General features: G+C 39.7%; 1 protein-coding gene across 1 annotated transcript; it reads right to left on the bottom strand.

The window, feature by feature from the left end:
- Positions 1-1293: 1293 nt before the first annotated feature.
- LOC109008798 (protein ECERIFERUM 26-like) lies at positions 1294-4893 on the bottom strand. Its single transcript, XM_018989030.2, has 2 exons — positions 4342-4893; positions 1294-2338 (listed from the first exon to the last, which is right to left on the bottom strand). The coding sequence occupies exons 1-2, from the start codon at positions 4780-4782 to the stop codon at positions 1430-1432; spliced, it is 1350 nt and encodes a 449-aa protein (XP_018844575.2). The 5' UTR covers positions 4783-4893; the 3' UTR covers positions 1294-1429.
- Positions 4894-18317: the final 13424 nt, after the last annotated feature.

The raw sequence follows: 18317 nt of genomic DNA, 5'->3' as shown, positions 1-18317 counted from the left end.
TTGGAAGATGGAATAATAGCTTTAGTACACATTGGAAAGGACATCCTAAATATGTTTGGATGTTGATCTTCAAATGTATTTTTAAAACATGCCTTCCTAGACAACTTTTTAAGAAGAGTCCCATAATGATCTCCAAAACATTTGATGAACATATGTGTGGTACTACCATAGATCTTCATCTGATCTTAGGGAAATATCGACATGATGTGGGCCACTAGCTAGAGAGTGAGATCATCTCGTCTCCTGAGAGCAGGGGATCTAGCCTTCTGTATATATGCAATTTTTACCACCATGATATATATAGAGTAAAGATCATCAAGTCCTCCACTGATTATCGTTGCGTTGGATAAATAAAATACACCTGACATAGATGGCGGGGCCGGGGATATATACCACAAATAAGATGAAGGAAAACACTATTATTTATTAGGAGTGTTAAATCGTGTTAAAGGTTCGTGTCAAGATATGTACATTATATTTAATAGGTCAATTCGAACACAATCCGTTAAGGATTTTGTATCAAAATCTCAAACTCTAATACAATCCATTAAGATAATGGGATGACACGATACAACTTGTTTTGACCCGTTACTGAATACGAAATAGATTGACACGATACGGCCCGACCCAACCCGATCATTTTCAACCTGTTTACATTAATGGGTTGAAGAGACCAATTTCAATCCGTTTGTTTTGATTGATTTTATATAAATATTAAAATATAAACAATATCTATAAAAAATAAAAAAAACTAACTACAAGTTCAAAATTACAATCCAAACAATAAAAATACCGACAATAAAATCCCAATAGTACCAAATATGATAAACACACAATTACACAAATATGATAAATATACACTGTAATAATATTAAAGTTACAATCCCAAATATGATAAATACATAATGTAAAATATTAATGTTACAATCTCAAATATGATATAAATGTAAATGTAACTTTCTTAACGGATTATTAGTGACCCGTTAAACAGTTGTGTTTTAACAGATTAATCCATTTTGATCCAAACCTATTAAGGTCAAACTCAAACCCACTTTTATTATGTCGTGTTCGTATTTGATTAACAGATCGTGCCATATATTACAATCCCTAAAAACATACATGCAACGTATATGGGGACTTTTTTGTTTCAATTTTCACCTTTTAATAAAACTTCCCAAAATAGTTACAATATAAAGCACACACGTGCAAGCATGGTACCATACAAAAACACTTCTCATTAAAAGAAATACATGCAGTCAAAACACCAAAAACACTTTCAAAACCCTTACGATCGAAACACAATAGTACTACTAGTACTCTTTCTATATTTTTGGTGAGAAGAATATGAGTTTTAACTTTTCACAGTAACCTGCCAAATCAATATGATTATTGTTTCTTGATAAGTAACTGGGAACGCAAATTAACACACCTAGGCCAGGTCATGGCCTCCAAGACCGTTCTTTACCAACTCAGCTTTCAGCTCCGGCACTTGATTTTCCGGTAAGGTTATTGTCACTATCCTTCCTTCGTCGGCACCTTTAGGCCCTGCCGGTAGCACAAAAACCGCCCCTTCATCTCCAACGCCTTGGACAGTATAATACACGAATTCCGGTTTATGTCCATTCAACTCAAACCCATACAAATCAACCTCTTCCAAGTCCACAAACGTCAAACGTGCTCCATATACAATGAAATCCGATAACCCATTATCCTTCTCTACCAGTTCTTCAATCTTTCTTCTTTCGTCCACAGCTTCATTGACTAGCAAATTCACCAATCTTTTTGGGTCAGTCTCCGTTATAGGGAAGTCTGCCTTAACCGTGCTTATAATTTGGGCGTTGGTGACAATCCCATTAATGGCCAATTTAGCACTTGGATCATTTTTGCAGATTGTCACTATCTCCGCATGAATCGACCCTCTTCTAACTTTTGCTATGGAGTGCCATATAATGGCACAAAGAGACTCAAAAATTGGCATTTTTTCAGTTTGGTTTTGACCAGAAATCTGTGACTGCAAAGTAGCTAACTGGGCAGCAGTTACATGGAATGAAAATGTATCCATTTTGCAGCTATTGGCAGTTATCCAGTGATCTCCGACAGGATCGACCTGTTTCACCGAAAGTGGCTCGTGTGAAAGTGGTGGCGCCGGGATTTTGGACATCTGATGTTTGAACGATGTGCCTGATGAGCTATGAAAGTTAGGCTGCATGTTGATCGACCCAATACTGGCAATAATTTGGCCGCATTTGTTTATGAAATTTGAAGCACACAATGCATCTCCAAGGACATGGGCCCAACTAAGGCCGAGAGATATCCCTCCACATTTAAAATGGGTTACCTGCACTTCGAGATATAATAATGGTAATATATAATGATAAAAACATGAAAGTTTTTGTAAGAATATAAAAAAACGCTATAGCAACTATGGACCACCTTTCATATTTTCATGTCTCGCTCTGACATGGTACCCATGCATCATTGTCAAATTAAATTTTACTTTAGATTTTCGAACTAGTTCTTAGAGATTGAATTTTCTAGAGGGGGCAAGGATGGTTTTAGAAAAAAATACTTGCAGCTTGCTTTTGAAATGGCTAACTGACTATTAGGGCTAGGAGCCGGTATTTCATAGTTTCGAAGTTACGAATTCAAGTCAGGATATAAGTTGAAATCATTTATAGTATTAAATTCTGACCTTTGGATTATGAAATGGACTTTGGACTAATTGGATACTTTGGAAGTGTTGTAGTGATAGACTATCTTTGGAACAGTAGTTATGGCTCAAAACCGGACATTTCACAATGGAGAGGGGCTATTATGGTCATGCTCAGGGAAGGTTGCTATACTGATAGCCCCATCCTCCAATTTGGCAAAGAAAAAAAAGACTATTAGGGTTTGTTTGGACATGACTTAGGGTACGTTTGGGTAATGAGAAGACTTGAGAAGTGTTGAGAATGTTTGTGAATAGTTATGAATAGAGATTGAAGTGAGTTTATTGGTCACATTAAGAGTATTTTGAGTTGTTTGGATGTGTATAGTATGTTGAGTTGTTGACTTTTAGATAGGTGGTTGAAAAATGTGTAGGTTCCATAAATATTATAGTGATTTTATTTTTAGTAATAAATATTATAGTGATTTTATTATAGTGATTTTTTAATATTAATAGTAATAGTAATAAATATTATAATGATTTTATTTTCATATATATAATAGTGATAAATATTATAGTAATGTTATTTTTTATTTATATATTATAGTGATTTATATAATAGTGATAAATATAATAGTAATTTTATTTTTTATTTATATATAATAGTGATAAATATTATAGTGATTTTATTGTTTATTTATATATTATAGTGATTTTACTTTTTATTTATATATAATAGTGATAAATATTATAGTGATTTTATTTTTTATTTATATATTATAGTGATTTTATTTTTTATTTATATTTAATAGTGATAAATATTATATAATATTTGTGAATAGTTATGAGCAGATATTGAAGTGGTTTTGTAGGTTCTATTGAGAGTATTTTAAGTTGTTTGGCATATGGAGTATTTTCAATAGTACGATAATACTTGAAAAGTGTTGAGGTATGTTGGCTACCCAAACGTAGCCTTAGTGTCCGTTTGACAAGATAATTGTTCTCATATTATATTCTTAGAAATTCTCAAATATTAATTCATTCTCAAATATAATTCAAATACAAAATACTTTCAATTTTAAATTTTTAATTTTTTTCAGTGTATAATAATAAAAATGTTTGAGAATAGTAGTGAAATGATTTGAGTTAAAATAATTTATTAAATTTTAAAAAATAAAAAAAAATATTAAATAAAAATATTATAAAGTTAAAAAATTATTTGAATATAAATTTTTAACAGTGGTGCTATAGTCATAGAAATGAGTGTCCCGAAGATATCCTGAATATGTATTTTAATTTTTTTATGTATTCTTTTAATCATCATAAATATTTAAAAAACATAAAAAATTCACAATATTATTAAAAATAACTTTCTTAATCATTAAGTAAAAAAAAAAAAAAATTTTGAAAGAAATGTTCGGGGACCCATTTTCAAAATTCCAAGCATTTCTCAAATTTTAATATGATTTTAAAAAAATAAAATTAAAAAGAATAATACTATATACCATATTCTCATCATATTTTGATCATATTAAGTAATACATAATATATTTATTACTATTAAATGATAAATAAGTATGTAATAAATAATCATTTAATGTAATAAATATATCACATTATATTTAATAAGATAAAAGTAAGATAATAATATGGTTCAATAGAAAAAAAAAATATAAAGTGAGAGTTAGTAACACCTGAATGAGAGTAGTGGGAGAGAAAGAGAGGTCAGGGCCAATGACTTGTTGGGAAACTAGCAGCTTCTGCACCGATGAATCCTTCATCTGTAGCCATTCGTGGATGGTTTTGTCACATTGAGCTTCGATGAATCGAGCCCCACAGTCATTACACTTGATGTAAGGCCGGCCGGACTCCGTTCTACGGAGGCGACCGGAGGAGTAGTAGTATTCACAGAACAAATGGAAAAGGGATTCCTTAATGCGCGCGAGGGTTAAACCTTGGGCAGCCTGGCTGCTAAAGAAGTAAACCCCTTTTACGTAGTGGAGCTTCATGGCTATGTCCATGCCACTTAGGTCATGAACAACGTCCGAACCGGTCGATCTTCCTGGCCCTACTGAGGAAAGCCTAATGCCATGGACCAAAACATGACGATCTTCTTCCACCTTGGTGTTGACCATGATTCTTAATTCTCACTTTCTTCAGAGAGAGAGAGAGAGAGAGAGAGAATTTGGTGCGAGAGGCCTGAACCTGTGGCGTATAAGTAGGGCCGAGCCGCTGAAGGCTTGAGGGGGCTTTATCGGTGACCGTTGGGAGATTTTATGGGTTCTTGTTGCGTGTGATATTGCGATTGGTTTGTACACTGAAGCAGTTCTGCTGGCTACTTATTGCATTTAATACTGGTCCGTCGTGAGCTGCCTCTCTCTTCTCTTCAATTTTATCCGAACTGTCCATTCAAATAAGAAATATCCGAACTGTCCATCTCATAACATCATTTTCAAATATTATTTAAATATTAAATATTATTTTATTTTAAATTTAAACTTTTAATCTAATTATTACTTAAACACAAAATTTTTTATAATTTTTATAAATTTCAAAACAAAAATTATATTCAAATAATTTTTTAACTTTATCTATTAACTTACATAAACTCTTATACAATATTTATTGGTTAGTGCTACAACTATCGATGGTGTAATCCGAAAAATTCTCCCGAGAAGGTCATTTGCTTTTTTTTTTTTTTCACTTTTTTTCATACATTTGTTTTATACCCTTAAACATTAAAAACAAATTACATTATTAAAAAACATTTCCTTAAGCATTAAGTAAAAAAAAATACCTATCGAGACTCACTGTCGGGACAAAGTTTCGGTGGGTTTACTGTTTGTTGATGTCGTGTTTCGTACACCCTTGGGCCAGACTCTAACAACTCAAGTCTTCGCAACGGGCCCTGCAAAGAGAGGAATGTACGTGGCTTTGAGAGGGCGACTTAGAGGCGGGGGAGTCTTTGATGACAAAGTCAGTAAATGTTCTTGGAGTGTAGTAAATACGTAAGAAAGCTTAAAAGCCAGAGAGAGTATCCTCGTAGTTGGGATCAACTATTTATATTAGAAGTTTGGCGAGCAAATCAAGCCTATCGCTTTGAGATTTGGAGTTCCCGTACTGTTCATTTTGTTAGAATCTTTAAATGTTGCGTGGTCTTGCGACGGTTCCATTAATGTGGCATGTCGCCCGGGCAGCAGAGCCATTAAATGCAGCGTAGTTCTCCAACCTTCTTGCCTTGGTCTGCTTTTCCCTTAGTCCGTTCATACTTTCTTTGTCAACAGATCGACGATCATCTGCACGTTGTGCCTGCTATGAGGGCTGGAAGCCTACCTATTACCTTCTGTTATAAAATGTGGGAGTGGGTCCTGACTTGCTCTTATTACTTTGTGATTGTCCTGCCATTTTTGTCATTTAGATTCTCCTTCTTTCCAACTGGTTTCTCAATTACTTCGCACTCTGGTAGTGATGGCCTCTGAAAAATCTGTTTAACCCAACGTTTCTTCCGATGTTGGTCTAGTGTTTTTGGGCAGTGGGTGGCGTTCATCTACTGATAAGTCCACATTGGCCTCCTTAGCCTTACATATCAAGTGCCAGAATCCGTTGCCTTTAAATTCCTGGATCCTGACTAGGGTGTTGTTGACTTGGAGGGCCATTCCAGCAAAGTAGCCCTATATCTTTCCATGTTTTCGTGTGGCTTGAGATTGCCATTTCCTCGCCCCATCCGCGAACTTCTGGACTGCCTGAGATTGGCTCCTTCACAACTGCATCCGAACGCTTGGAAGTTACTGATCTGTTGTAGCATTATTTGGCGGCGGGCTCTGTTGGAATCCTACCCAGAAGATGTTGATCTTACTGGCCGCGAGTTTCTTCTTGTGCACAGAGTGCTTTGCTTAAAAGGGAAAGTATGCAGCTTCAAAGCGTCCCACGCCTTAGTTACCTTGGAGAAGCAGTATCGCAAGGTAAAATACTAGTCCCCTAAATTTTTCTTTTTCTAAAGCCGCGGTTGAGAGTTTTTGGTGGGCCAAGTGGGTCGCCAAGAATTCCCCATATGGACAGATTGGGTAATAGTTCCAGAGGATAAGGTCGTGCATCCAATAGCCACCCCCTTATGAATCAACGGACCTTGCAATTGTGCGGGAGTGGGTGTAGAAACACCCCCGACATCATTTGTTCTGAGGTTTTCCTTTCCGAAGAAAGTCTGGGAAGTTCCTTGCCTCCCTTGGGGCACCTTTCTTCTGGTGACGGATCACTAGTTATGCGGCCACAGGTCGCTTTGCTCCAGAAGCATTCCTTGGACCTTCATATTCCAGATAAATGGAAGAAATCTCATAGGGAAAATGTCCTTGCCGAGAGCATACCTCTTCTCGAGGTTCAAGACCCCTTGGAGCGGGAAGTGGCTGCTTTGGAAGCTAGTCATCTGATTACTGAGGCGCTCGGGGTTGAGGTTGACATGGGCAATCTCCTCAAGAGTATTTTTACATCTGCCCCACCCTCGGGGAAGGGGGGGAGGGGCAGGATTCCTTTTCTTGGATCTCTCCCCCTTGCTCATCTCGTTCGCCCGCAGGGAATCACTCGAGTGAGGAGGCCAGCGAGGGAGGGGGAGCTTCCTCCGGCCATCATGCGGATGCAGAAGGTTGACTAGGAGGTCAGTCCTCTCCCATTGTTGGGAATCTCGAGAGTCCGACGTGATCCCTTGCAGATTCTTTGGTCCAGGCTGACGGTGGTCTGAGGATCTTGGTTGTCGACCCGCTTACTCATGCGATGCCTTTTGCAGGCGGTAACTCTCTTCCAGATTCTACCATCGGCCCCCTCACGGGGCACTTAAGTGAGGACCCGATCGCTCTTTCTGAGGTTCCCGAGGAGCTCCCTGAATTTGCCGATCTTGTGGAGGCCTTTCCTTACTTGTCTCAACTGGCCATTGAAGGGAGTCGAGATGATGTTGTTGGGCGGGTTGTCATGTGTCTATCATCTTTCTTCCGAGAGGTTTGATTGCTCATTTCCCACCATTCTTTTGTCATCGTTCTTCCTCCCTTCTTAGTATTGCTTTTGCATCATTAGGGCACTTCTTAGCTCGCGAACTTTATTGTGGAAGACCAGGAGGCGGCCGCTCTAGAGAGCTTGGACCGTGCTCATGGTGGCAAGGAAGGGAATGAATGATTGAAATCTAAGCTTGAGGAGATGAGGAATGACTTGTTGGGTGAGCGCAAGAGGCTGAAAAAGTCGTCTCCGGAGGCACAAACAAAAGTGTGAGGAGAAAAAGACCCGACTGGAGCAGCTCAATCAAAGTCTCTAGGCCGAGCTCTTCAGAGAACAAGTGGAGAAAAAAAGTTGCAGGGAGAGGTTGACTAGTTAGAGTAGTTGTGCATGAGGCTCCAGGGTGCCAACCTTTCCTTACACAAGCTGCTAAGGTGGTTCCCGACTCTTTGTGATAAGGCGTGGGGGCAAGGGATTAATAAGGGCTGCAAATCGATGCGGTCATTTCTTCTTCAGAGCCCGGAGTTGCATTCAAGATCCTTTGCCAAGTACCTCCAGTGACTTGCACCTGGCGATATCCCAACCAACGAGGTATCCTTTAAATCCAACTGCGATCTAGGGAGAAATGAGATGCCAACTGCTTTCGTACCCTTGCCGGTGTCAGCGGATCCAGCCGACCTCGTTCCTGTGACCGTTGAGTTGGACGACTCTGCTTTCACTGCTGTTAAGGCCAGCTCTCCTAATGTTGAAACATAGGATTTTCATGCACCTTGTTGTATCCTACCCCCCCCCCCCTTTTTTCTTGAACATGTATCCGCATTTTGTTGTTTGGTGGCTTGTACATAGAGACATACTAGTTAATGCACACGTTTTTGCTTCGTTATGCCTTTGCCTTCGTTTCTTTTTCCTTTCTTCCTTGCCTTGTGTGGTCGGCCTGGGGAACATAGCTAAAGGGGTCCGTAATGCCCTAGCCTACCCCGCTAGCCTGTCACGTTGAGCTTGTTTTTCCTCTGTGGATGGTAGCTCCAGGAACACAGCTATTGTTGTGATTTTTATTCTGGTGGTCATGCCGGTGGTGCCTTCATTTTTCTCCGGGCCTACCATGCTGGTATCTTCCACTTTGCTCGGGAATATTCCTCTGGTGAAGGCTTCATTTTTCCTTTGACCAGGGGCCGATTCGCATTCTTTCGCAAGGGGGATAAGACAACCTTCTAGGCATGCCCTCCCTTTTAGTTTTACGCGGGGGAAGTCGTTGACGGGATTCCCACTTAGTAGAGTTGACTTTATTGATTAGCACTAACTGATTTTCACACCACATAAAATAGTTGGTTAATGAAATCAAATTCATACAAGTTTTAAGAGAACAAACCGGAGTATTTAACTGCTGTGGGTGGCATGGGTTGTTAGGTTGACTTCTGGATAGTTTGGCTTGTTGGTTATTCATCGTTCCCAGGCCGGGAAGCACTTAGATAGGAGTAAGTCTTCTGTAGTATGGTTACCTCGCTAGTTCTTTTCTTTTTGATTTTTTTGATTTTTACGTACGTGGTGATACACTGGCAGTTACGTTTCCTCATTAATCGGCCTCCCTTCGATTTCAGCATTATGGTTCCGTTCTTTATTGGTATTAACTCCACCTGTCACTTCAGCAGATACGTGTTGCGTTGGTTGTGATAATCGAGGGATTTTTATTCTCTGGAGAGGGGACACGTGGCGCCCGGTGGTGACTTGCGGAGTTATGACGTTTGAGCAGGTCAAGAGTCCACCCTGCCTATATAACGACCTTTTCTCTAGTTAGAATTTTTACCCTACTTACGTCTGTCTTTCTTTTCTTTCAAATTTCTGTGCATTGTTTTTCTATCCCCTGTTACTCTGATGTATTCTCCATATCCTAGTGGGCCGCATATCCCCTGGTGGCGCTCAAGCCTTTGTTTTTCGTGGCAATCCTTGTGTCGGAAGGTGGAGCCACCTATCTTTTGTTATTGGGGTCCCGGATCCTTTGTTCTTGTTCCTACCCTTTTGCTTATTGCGCTTCCATGTTCTCACCCTTTTGCTTACAGGGCTCCACTTCAAAAGCTTCTTCACAACCAAACTCGGTGCCTGGTTGTTTGTAGTGGAGAAGTGCCTTTGTTGCAGTGGTTAATGGCTCGGTCGTCGTTGTGGCTACCTCCCGCTTCAATTTTGCTTCTCTTGATATCCTTTGTCGAGGTTGGCCCTGAGATGTTCCAGATCCTGGCACTGTCTTCGTCCCCGTTCACAACACAGACGACAATAGTTTACTGTCTGCTTTCCTTGCACCCAAGAGCGTCTTTCCTATAGAACACTTCTCCTCCTTGGAACCCGTGCGACCATACGGCGTAATTTGCCTTTAGTGGTCTACTGACTTTCTCTGGCATTATTGAAACGTTGTAATGGTGGCGGCCCTCAATCTATGTTCCGCCTGGAAGGTCGACTCCATCGGTTCTGCTGTTATGTAGTCGTCGCTCATGGTCACTGAGTCGGTCTTGGTAGGGTTTGCAATCTCGGATCCTTCCAATGACTTTTCTCTTATACGTGTGCGTGTGGAGTAAATGGCACTGCAGGTGGTTCATTGGAATGTAAGAGCTTCCCGGTTTGAATTATTCTTTGTAGTTCAGTGGTTTAATGCGGCCTTATGATGTAGCCTTTCCCTTGTAATTTGTCTTTTATATTGTGTTAAAGTTAATAAAATGATTTTGTGTACTCGACTGTGCACTTCCTGCATATTTTTTTCAGCTTCCCCACAGTGTTGCTTCTGCGTCTTGCTTACTGTACCGTTTCCATATTTTCCTTTTTGTGTTGTTTCCACGTTGTCCTTACTGTATTTCTTCTTGCATTCCCACCACTCTCTTTTTTGCAACCCTACATTAAGTAATAAAGTATGTGTATCTAGTTGTACCTTATCTGTATTTTCCTTGCTTGCTTATGCTTTGCGTGGCTTCTTTTCTCGGCACTCTACTTCTTTTCCATAGACCATTTTTTCTTCAGATAGTCATAAGACTCAAACCTGCACTCCATTGGGGAGAGGTCGGGCTACCTCAAGCTAGACCGCCCCTTTTTGATTCCCCAATGAGGTAACTTCTTCAGGTTGCCAGTGGAGCAGTCCGCTCCTTCGTTGTGATAGGAGTCAGAATAAGTTTTTCGGGTCGCCTTGTAGGCGGAGCCCACTCTCTTCTGCGGGAGGGATAAGACCACCCTTGGGCCAGCCTTCCTCTTCTTGGTCTTGCAGGGAGGTAGGTTGTTCGGGCAGTTTGTTACTGGACCTACTCCTGCTCGTTAACATAACAGGGAAAGGTAATACTTTGAGCTAGGCCGACGCTAGACTCACTTTTCACTCACAGTCGAGTTCGGGATAAGTATTTGGGAGGACCGTGTGCCAGTCACGCTCTCTTCTGTGGAAGGGATACCACCCTTGGGCCAACCTTTTCTTATAGTATCCCGTGGGGAGGTAAGTTTTCGACTAGTTGGTTACTATACCCGCTCCTGCCTGTTGACACTTATTAGGAAGGTAAAATTTCTGATATCGGGTAGTTGAGGACTAACTCGTACCTCCGTCGCAGGAGGGATAAGGCAACCTTAAAGCCTACCTTTCCCTATACGCCCCTGCAGGGAGGTAAGTTCAGGCGGCAGTCGATCGATCGCTTTTCTCCTTGATAGGAGTAAGGGTAGTTTATTCGAGAGGGATAAGACCACCCTTGGGTCGACCTTTCCCTATAGTATCTCGCGGGGAGATAAGTTTTCGAGAAGTCTGGTACTGAACCCGATCCTGCTCGTTGATATCACATGGAATGTAGGTATTGGGTCAGGATGGTGCTGAACCCACTTTCCTTTGCGACAGAGGTCGGGGTAATGTATTCAGGAGGGTCGTGTGCCAGTCTTGCTCTCCTCTTCAGGAGGGATAAGGCCACCCTTAGGTCGACCTTTCCTTATAGTATCTCTCGGGGAGGTAAGTTTTTGGGAAGTTTGTTACTGAACCCGCACCTGCTTGTTGGCATCCGCAAAGAAGGTAAGTTTTATTTTCTGGCCTCCATTGGCTAATCCGCTCTCCCTCGCTGGAGGGATAAGGCAACACTTAGGCCTACATTTCCCTATGGTGACCCGTAGAGAGGTAAGTTGTTGATGACCTCGTCGCTGTGTGTCTTGTTAGCTGTGCTTTGTTTTTATTTTTTGGTGCCTTACTTGTAAGGCTAGAGCATAGAGCCAATGTTTCTAATTGCCCTAAAAAGTTGTATTATTAAGTAAAAAGAAATATACAAGTTCAGTGCAGAGTTATTACAAAATCTAAAGGGCCAGGGTTCTCGCTCTGGAGAAGTAGTTTTCCGCCTTTTTCTTCATAGCCTCGTATAGGCAAGGCGTATCGCAGATAGGAGCCTATCATTGTTTTTCCAATAGTGCCTGGCCTATTTTGGCCCCTTGTTGTAGTCCAAGGCAGGTTCTTCATCTTTCTACTTCAGCTCCTGCACGTAGCACTCCCTTGCCGACACTTGTTCCCCCCGGACTTCTCCCACCCCCTGAGGAGTTGGGAATTTTATTTTGAGGTGGTAGGTCGACGTGACGACCCTTAGGCAGTTGATGGTGGGTCTTCCTATGATGGTGTTGTAGGCCGACAGAGTTTTTACCTCCAGGAAGTCGACCATGATAGGGGCCGTGCATGGGCTCCTTCCTACCAATATGGACAAGGTGATGGTCCCCACCTGCCGAACAATGCCTTCAGAGAAGCCTCTCAAGGGTACGGGGGCGGCTAGTAGTCAGGAGGTTTTGATACCCATTTTGACAAAAGCTTGCCAGAACAGTATGTCTGCGGTGCTTTCGTTGTTAATAGGGATTCTGCGGGTGGTGGCGATAAGCATGGTGACCACTAGGGCATCTTAATGGGAGTACATGACCCCTTCTTCATCAGCCTCTGTGAACGAGATCACAGGAGTGGGGTTACCCCTTCGTTGCTTGGCGGTGCGATACTCGGTCGAGTACACCACATGGTACCGGGCCCGCCTAACATGCGCCTTCCGTCCCGCCGAGGTGACGCCCCCACCCGCGAACTCTCCTGTTATGGTTTGAATCTCCCCAAGAGGGGGTTGCCGCCTTGGTGGCGATCAGGGGGATCCAAAGATGCTCCCCGAGGGTTGTTCTCTTGCCAACGCCGGTCATCCTGATCCCAGCTCCTTTCCCTCGATCTTCTCCTCAGCTCCTGCACTCGTCTCTTGTCTGGGGAGCTGTGGCACCTTTGTTGCTCCAAATATTCCTTCCTTCCTCATGGGGAGCAGCAACCCTCGTTGTTTGTTGGGGGTGGACCGATGGTATGTGTAGTATCGGGGCATTGCTCCCCGATCGTCCTCCCCTTCAATGATGAATGTGGGCAGATTGTATTGTGGCCCAGGTCCCTTCGTTGGTACTTCCTCTCATTGCTTCTCCTAGGAGTCTCTTTCCCCTTTTTCACGGGGCTTGGCCTGGTTCCTTTCTTTCCGCGCACTTTATTTCCTTCCTTCACGGTTTGGTTAATGCTTGGAGAGTGTCTACCACGTTAATGAAGCTGTTGGCCTGGTCCTAGGAGTGCTGCCAAGGTGATCTTCTAGTCTTGGTCGTCGGCAGTCATGCGTTCGTTATTGAACCAGGACAGGTAGGATTTCAGGCTCTCGTCCTCTGTTTGTTTGATAGTCAGGAGGTATATAGCCGGTCCTCCAACTAGACATGAATTGGGTTAGGAATAGCTTGGCTAGTTCGCCGAAACTATCCACTGACTTGGGTGCTATTGACCCAAACCATGCACGTGTGGGCTCCTTTAGGGTTAGCATGAACGCCCTACAAGCAATTTTCCCAAGGAAGCCATGCAGTATCATGTGAGCCCTGAAGGTTTCTAGGTGCTCGTAAGGGTCCCTGTTCCCATCATACATCTCCATGACGGGGATTCTGAACTTCAGTGGCAAAGGGAATGCCATTACCTCTTCACTATAGGGTAGACCTATGCTTGTGAGTAGTTGGTCCACCGTTGATGATGTACCCACCTTCTGCGCTATCTCCTCGTACTTCCCCTTGAGGCTGCAGAGCTCGTCCTGCATGTGTTTTTGCTCCTCTTCTTTCTTGGGCCTCGCTTGTGTATTTCAGGACCCCATTTGCTCAATGTCATTGTTCTCCCCGCCTTCTTGGTCCTTTCGGGGATTCTTAAGTTCTGCATTCTCCTTGCGGAGTGTTTCCACCTCGCCAGTCAGTTTGTCACCCACTTTTCCATGGCTTTTAGCCTTGCTTCCATGACATCTCCCACGTTTCTTCTAAGTTGTTCAGAACGGGTTGTCGCAAGCATGACAAGGACACGCAAGATCTATTACAATATCACAGAAAACGCCACTGTTGATATCATGTTCCACACACCCTTGGGCCAGGCTCCAACAACTCAGGTCTTCACAATGGGCCCTATAAAGAGATGAATGTACGCAGCTTTGAGAGGGCGACCTAGGGGTCGAGGGAGCCTTCGATGCCAAAGTCAGTAAATGTTATTGGAGTGTAGTAAATAAGTAAGAAAGCTTAAAAGCCAAAGATAGTATCCTCGTACCGGGGATTAGCTATTTTTAATAGAAGCTCGGTGAGCAAATCAAACCTATCACTATGAAATCTGGAGTCCTTGTACTGTTCATTTTGTCAGAATTTTAAAATGTGGCATGATCCTGTGATGATTCCATTAATGTGGCGTGTCACCCGGGCGGCAGAGCCATTAAATGTGGCATGGTTCTCCAGCCTTCTTCCTTTGGTATGCTTTTCCCCTAGTCCGCTCATGCTTTCTCTGTCACCAGATCGACGATCCTCCACACGTTGCGGCTTCTATGAGGATGGGCACTCGATGACTGGACATTATCAGACGAACCTTAGACCAACGAGTCCCATCTTCTGCTACACCGTCCCTCCCACAGGTCGTGTACATGGGATCCTCTTAGTGGGCCAGATCTGTGTCCTTTCGTCTTGGGTCGGGCTTGACTGGGCCTCAGGTAGGGGGAGAATCCCCCACACACTGTTTTCGATACTTATTTTGATACTTTAAGCATCAAAATATAGGACATGTTTGGGTAACACCAAACATTTCTATAATTTCTTGTAACTTATTCTCAAACATTATTCAAACACAAAATATTTCTCTATTTAAAATTCTAAAATTTTCATCTAATCATTACTCTAATGCAAAAATCAATACAATATTTACAATATTTACAATATCAATACAACTTTTATTAATCTTAAAATAAAAATAATATTAAAAAAATATATTCAAATAACTTTTTAATTTTATTTGTTCATTTTTACAAACTTTAATACAATACTTATTTTAAAAAGTAAGTTTTTTCAATTTTTTCTTTCTCGTTTTTCTAAAACGAATAAAGCATATTTACTCAAACCACTCTAATACTATTTACAAAATGTTGGAAAGACTTTAATATGCAAAGATGTCTATAGTTTCCCCCAACACACTTTTACATTAGAGACAAAGCAGATGGCAGATTACGTACTACGTAGCAGCTATCCCAATCCTAATATCATAGACATTTACATTAATCTTTATTAATATTCGATATAACAAGTTTTGATACTTGCATCATATCAATAATTTCATGCGATTATTACTTTTAAATTCTCAGGAGTAGCATTATATATAATTATTCTAATAATTATAAGAATTTCACTAAAGGATTGATACCAAAAAACCTACAAATATAGCTGATCACCATATCTATTTTGGTGCTCTTTTTTACTTACTTGATCAATAAAATTAATCTAAACTAAACCTATTATTGATTTTTTTTAACTTTGCCCCGTATATAATATATATATATATATATATATATATCCCCCTTATACTTAAAAGTTGTTATAACGTGAACAGTAATAAACAGTAACATGAATAGTGATGAAGACTATCTTCCTCCTTACGTCCCTCTTTGCATCCGCGTCCTTCTCTATCCTCACAAGAAACCCACGGCAAAATCACCACAAAATCTCACAGCAAATCACCACACAAATACCACAAAATCAAAAAATCACCACACAAATTACCAAATCAACACACAAGTTTCCACACAAATCACAAATCATAAATCAACATACGGGGAGAAACCAAATCACCACAAAATCAAAAAATCACCAAATCAACACACAAGTTTCCACACAAATCACAAATCAACACACGGGGAGAAACTCGTGTGTGTAGAGGAAGAGAGAGGGCTACGGGCTTCGGCCTGTTGAGGCGGGAGAGAGAGAGGTCTGTGGGGACGAGTTCAGCGGGCTGCTGGTAGTGGGTGCGTGTAGAGGAAGAGAGAGGGCTACAGGCTTCAGCCTGTTGCGAAGGGAGAGAGAGAGGTCTGTGGGGACGAGCTCGGTGGGCTGGTAGTGGTGGTGCGGTGCTATAGGGGTGGCTAATAGCGGCACTATGGGGAGAAACCCATGCGTGTAGAGGAAGATAGAGGGCTACGAGCTTTGGCTTGTTGCGGAGGGAGAGAGAGAGAGGTCTGTGGGCACAAGATCGGCGTGGGGAAGGTCGCTGATAATTGGGTTTGGTGGTGTCGCGATAGCGACGGCCAGTTGCGCTGGGCGGAGCCGAGGAGAAGAGATCGAGAGGGAGAGGTGCGTGCAGCTGGAGGGAGGGAGGGAGGGAGGAGAGAGAGGGAAGAGGGAAAAATGAAAGAAAAAGTTAGGGTTTGAGATTTTACCCTTCATCTTGAATATCCAGAATTGATCCAACAGTGGGTGGAGATTAAAACATTAAAAATAAACTAACTTAAAATAGATAATTAAAATATAAATTCAACTTTAATTTATAAAATACTAATATTTCATCATTAAATAAATGATAGAGTTTTGTTAAATATTTTTAAAAGAGTAAAATCATATAAATAATTCAAATTTTTAATATAATTTAAATCTCATAATATTCTTAATTAACTAAAATCATTTAAATAAAATGATTTTCTACCATTATAATATTTTTGGAGTTTCCAAAATAGAAGAGACTTACTTTAATGATGAAAAAAATATGAGAACAATATAGAAATAAAAGACTATGTATTTTTTTAGTGCTCCCTAGGTCATTGAGTAGTATGGTTGAATTCTACAATTCATATATTTTGCTAAGAAAACTAATACTAGAATATCTAAAATCTTTAAATTTTCATATTACTCATATTACTGTAATATTTATTTTTGCAATTTCCGCAGGAGTTTTTGTGGCTTTACATATAGACTGCTACTTTGGAGGAATTGACTCAGAATTTTACGATTGGGTTCTTTTTCATTTCCTAACTGTAATGTGTTTTTCTCTATTGATACATATTCTTTTGCACTCCAATAAAATTGATTCACAATTTTCTATTCTGCGACCAAGACCATGCTTTGGTTTCGCTAATTTTAAATTTCATTTCACCACTTCTCATTTTTTATTTTCTTCGGTTGGATTACTTCGATTTATGCCGTGAAGTACTGTCATCATCACATAGATTCTCCACATCTATTTTCACTTGTTAGGTGCAAAAACTGAGTTCATAAATGATTCTCCATATACCACTTATTTTGTTTATGATTACATTTTTATTTTTTAAACACAAAGCAATCGGGATGAGGATCAGGCGGTCCGGATCGGAAAAACCGGCCAGACCGGCCAATTCGGTCTGGACCAGGAGTGGTTCCGGTCCAGTCCGGTCCGAAATTCAAAGGATCAAATGAATTCGGTTCGGTCCACGGTCCGGTGGTTTTTCGGACCTGACCGGACCGAATTAAATATATATATAATTTAATAATTTATATATATTAAGTATATAATTTTCATTTGACTAATTAACCTAATCCTATTACTAACTCATCATTAAGTAATTATTAACTAATACTAATATTTATAATTTTATTCTAATCGTAATATTTATAATTTTATAGTAATACTAAATTACTAATATTTATACTAATACAAGTATTATATTAATAGTCTATACTCTACTTCTAGACTCTAATATGGTATTAAAAAAAATATATACAAATAGTATATTAGTAATAGTCTAATATAGACTAAGACTATAGTTAATAGTTATAGTTATAGTAATATAGTTATAACTTATACTAAATCACTAAAACTAATATTAGTATGTTACTAACATATATCTATACTATATTACTAATAGTCTAGTACTAATACTATTAATCTATTATATAGTTATAACTTATATTAATCATTATTGATTATAACTAATCACTATAAGTCTATAGTATTAATGTATTATTATATAATATATAGTATTAGTATACTAATAGACTCTAATATGGAATTAAAAAAAATATACTAATAGTCTAATACTAATACTATAAATCTATTATATAGTTATAACTTATATTAATCATGATTGATAATAACTAATCACTATAAGTTTATAGTATTAATGTATTATTATATAATATATAGTATTAGTATCACTATATCATTATAATATATATATATATATATTATATACACACACTATAAGTCTATATAGTATTAGTATAGTAATAGACTCTAATATGATATTAAAACAAAATATACTAATCACTTATATTAATCATGATTGATAATAACTAATCACAATAAGTTTATAGTATTAAATTATTAATGTATTATTAAAATTAATGTATAAGTCTATAGTATTAAATTATTAATGTATTATTAAAATTATTGTAT

The sequence above is a fragment of the Juglans regia genome, chromosome 12 (assembly GCF_001411555.2).
Source record: "Juglans regia cultivar Chandler chromosome 12, Walnut 2.0, whole genome shotgun sequence".
NCBI classification, from domain to species: domain Eukaryota; kingdom Viridiplantae; phylum Streptophyta; class Magnoliopsida; order Fagales; family Juglandaceae; genus Juglans; species Juglans regia.
Note: the sequence above shows the minus strand (reverse complement) of the source record. Positions and strands in the feature narration are given on the sequence as shown.

What these genes read in the sequence shown, in the direction of transcription:
- LOC109008798 (XM_018989030.2), bottom strand. Translation starts at nt 4,782, where the DNA reads ATGGTCAACACCAAGGTGGAAGAAGATCGTCATGTTTTGGTCCATGGC. An exon ending in CTCCCACTACTCTCATTCAG is followed by an intron (nt 2,339 to 4,341) that starts GTGTTACTAACT and finishes CTCGAAGTGCAG; the next exon opens with GTAACCCATTTTAAATGTGG.